Source organism: Fukomys damarensis, unplaced genomic scaffold (genome assembly GCF_012274545.1).
Source record: "Fukomys damarensis isolate Sample0158 unplaced genomic scaffold, DMR_v1.0_HiC HiC_scaffold_19, whole genome shotgun sequence".
In the NCBI taxonomy this organism is placed as follows: domain Eukaryota; kingdom Metazoa; phylum Chordata; class Mammalia; order Rodentia; family Bathyergidae; genus Fukomys; species Fukomys damarensis.
The window spans coordinates 65,081,060-65,083,759 of record NW_022900931.1 but is presented as its reverse complement, the minus strand read 5'-3'; the positions used below and the strand labels follow the sequence as shown (position 1 = coordinate 65,083,759).

Sequence of the window (2,700 nt, the reverse complement as noted above, 5' to 3'; positions counted from 1 at the left end):
GTGGAACAGCACTTGCTTACCAAGCCTTTGGCCCCAGTGCCAAAAACAACAAAAGTCAATTTTTCAGAGGAGTGCAGCAGCCCAGCCCACCCTTCACCCAGCTGCTAATTTAACTCACATCCTAATCCCAGCTCGGTGAGCGAGGATCCCGTGGAGGTGAGGAGCTCAGTGATCTCCCAGGGCTGCAGGAGGCTCCTTCCTGCCCTCTCCCACTTCGCAGGCCACTGGCGGGCCTTGGCGTTCAGAGCCCGGCAAATAGCTCCCTGCAGTCTCTGCCCGGCTGTCTGTCACATGGCCTCCTCCCAGGGCCCAGCACTGGGGTGCACACCTGAAACCCCAGCTGCTGGAGAGGCTTAGGGTAGGAGGATTGCAAGTTTGAGCCCAGCCTGGGCCACTTAGTGACACCTTGCCTCAAAATAAAAAAGAAAGAGCTGGGATGTAGCTCAGTGGGATTAACAAGACAAAACAAACATGAAACTGTAGTCACCTTGGATTAAAGGCCCAGGCCAGTCCTGTATGAGCACATTCTACTTACATCTGCAATGAGCCTAGTTCCAAAAAGGTCACTCTGTAATGCACTGGTGGTTAGGATTTCAACATCTTTTCTGGAGAACATAATTCGACTCATAAGTGCCCCTGCAGATGCCCACGCCCTTATCCCCGTGACCACGCTAGGCAGTATGGGTGAGGGGATTTACAGGTGTGGTTAACATCATGGCTTTGAGATGGTAAGATGATTCTGGATTACCCATGTGAAACCAATCTGATCCAAATCCGCCAACGTAGGGAGGAGAGAGACGAAGCAAAACAGGAGAAGCTGGGCTTGGTGGTGTGCACCTGTAATCCTAGCACTCAGGAGGCTGAGGCAGGAGAATCATGAGTTTGAGGCTGGTCTGGGCTATTTAGTAAGTTCAAGGCCAACCTGAACTACATAACAAGACCCTCTCTCAAAAAAAGAAAACAAAAGGAAAGAGTTGAGGTGGTGTAGCGTCAAGTTGTGACCACACACAGGCTAGGGGATGCTACAGCTTCCGGAACAAGCCAGGACGCACCCCTGAGCCTCCCCTCAGCTTCCAGAAAGGGCCCTGTGACCCTTCAATGTTGGCTGTGAGTTACTAAGCAGAGGAGCCAGTAGAGGGCCCTGTGCCCAGACTTCTCACCCACCACGCTGCAAGGTGACAACTATGTCCCAGCATGTAGTTCAGGCTGGCCTCAAGCTCACTGCAATCCTCCTGCCTCAGCCTTCTGAGTGCCACCATGCCCGGGTTGTGGACAAGTTTTTTTTGTTTTTATTTTTTTAAGAGTAGGAAGAATTTATCGAGAGAGCTTCTAAGAGAGACAAAGGGTGTTCCAGAGAGTGAGTTGCCCCTGTGCACAAGCTTTGGAACCTCGTGGAGTTGGGGGTCAGCTGTGGCGCTGGATCCTTCAGGGTTTGGATGTGGCTGGGAGTTGTCAGTGTTTGCCTTGGTGGAAGCAGAGGGGTTGTGGAGATTGGACTCCTGGGTCAGGTGATCGGGCTGCCTAGAGTGCATGAAACACTGTGTTCCATCCACAGCACCATAGAAAAAACTCCTGGTGGACTGCTTTGGGGGTGCCAGCTGGGGTGGCTGGATTGGGGTCCCGACTTTAGGTTCATAGATGAGTCTGAGGTGACCGTTGGTGCTGGGCCCGCAGGAATTGTGGGGTTGTCTGGGGCTGGGTTTCACAAGCTGTGGCTGAGGCTGGGAATCAGTGGGACTCTTTTGTCCGACACCCCGATTCTCACCTCCCACCACCCCCAGCCCAGAGCACAGGGGAAGCCACGCACCCAATTCGCACATCTTTATTGGCCTGGGTGGGGCTTCCAACAGGCTGCTTAGCCCTGCACCAGCCCAGTGGGGCCTGTGCCCTCCGCCCTCAGGGAGACCAGCTCTCTACTGGAAGGGCTCAGAGGCGGGGGGTGTCTTGGGTGTCTCGGATTCCACAGTCTTACTGGAGAGAAATCCACATCTGTGCCCCGAGTCCCCCTTCCCTGAACCCCTGAGCCGGCGCTGCAGGCGCTGTCCGGCCTGGAACAGGGAAGCCACGTCCAACAGCGCGTCCTCGATGTGCCGCCCCAGCCGGTGGGAGTCCTGGAGGCAGGAAACCGTGAGGCCCAGGGAAGCGGAAAGGGTGCCCGGGTCCGAGGGAGGAGGCTGGGATGAAGTCTGTCTCACCGTTTTTGTGCTTGATTTTTTGCTGGAGATGTGGAAGGTGATCATGTCTTCCCCCATGAAGATGTACGACACACCATAGCCGTGGTCATCCGCCTGGAGTGGGAGAGTGAGGGAGACAGGATCGCGCCCCCTTCCCTCACCACCGCGCAGGGGCGCAGGCCCGCAGCCCTCTTCCCCCAGGGCCCTGGGCCGGAGCCCCGCTCCACTCACAGGCCCGAATCCGCCACCCGAGGAAACGTAGTCCGGGTAATCGTGGACATCAAACAGGTGCATCTGCTGGACAGGGATCTGGCTGGTGGACAACTGCCACTGCTCCGAGCAAACCTGAGCACAGGAAAGACAGACCCACAGGTCGGAGCACCCAGCATCCCTGGAGGTTTGTTTTGTTTTGTTTTTGGTACCAGGGATCGAACTCAGGACCTTGCGCTTGCGGCGGAACCACTGAGCTAAACCCCCAGAAACACTGGAGTTTTTCTGACCTCTGACCACCGATTTCCACTATCAG

General features: G+C 55.8%; 1 protein-coding gene across 1 annotated transcript in view; it reads right to left on the bottom strand.

The window, feature by feature from the left end:
* Nucleotides 1-1,350: 1,350 nt before the first annotated feature.
* The window catches only part of Cpt1c (carnitine palmitoyltransferase 1C), a 13,377-nt gene continuing 12,027 nt past the window's right edge, over nucleotides 1,351-2,700 (bottom strand). The window contains exons 16-18 of the mRNA XM_033765893.1: nucleotides 2,406-2,519; nucleotides 2,196-2,288; nucleotides 1,351-2,111 (exon numbers count right to left, since the gene is read on the bottom strand). Of these exons, the coding sequence (XP_033621784.1) occupies nucleotides 1,914-2,111; nucleotides 2,196-2,288; nucleotides 2,406-2,519 (405 nt within the window). The 3' untranslated portion in view covers nucleotides 1,351-1,913. The remainder of the gene's footprint in view (nucleotides 2,112-2,195; nucleotides 2,289-2,405; nucleotides 2,520-2,700) is intronic.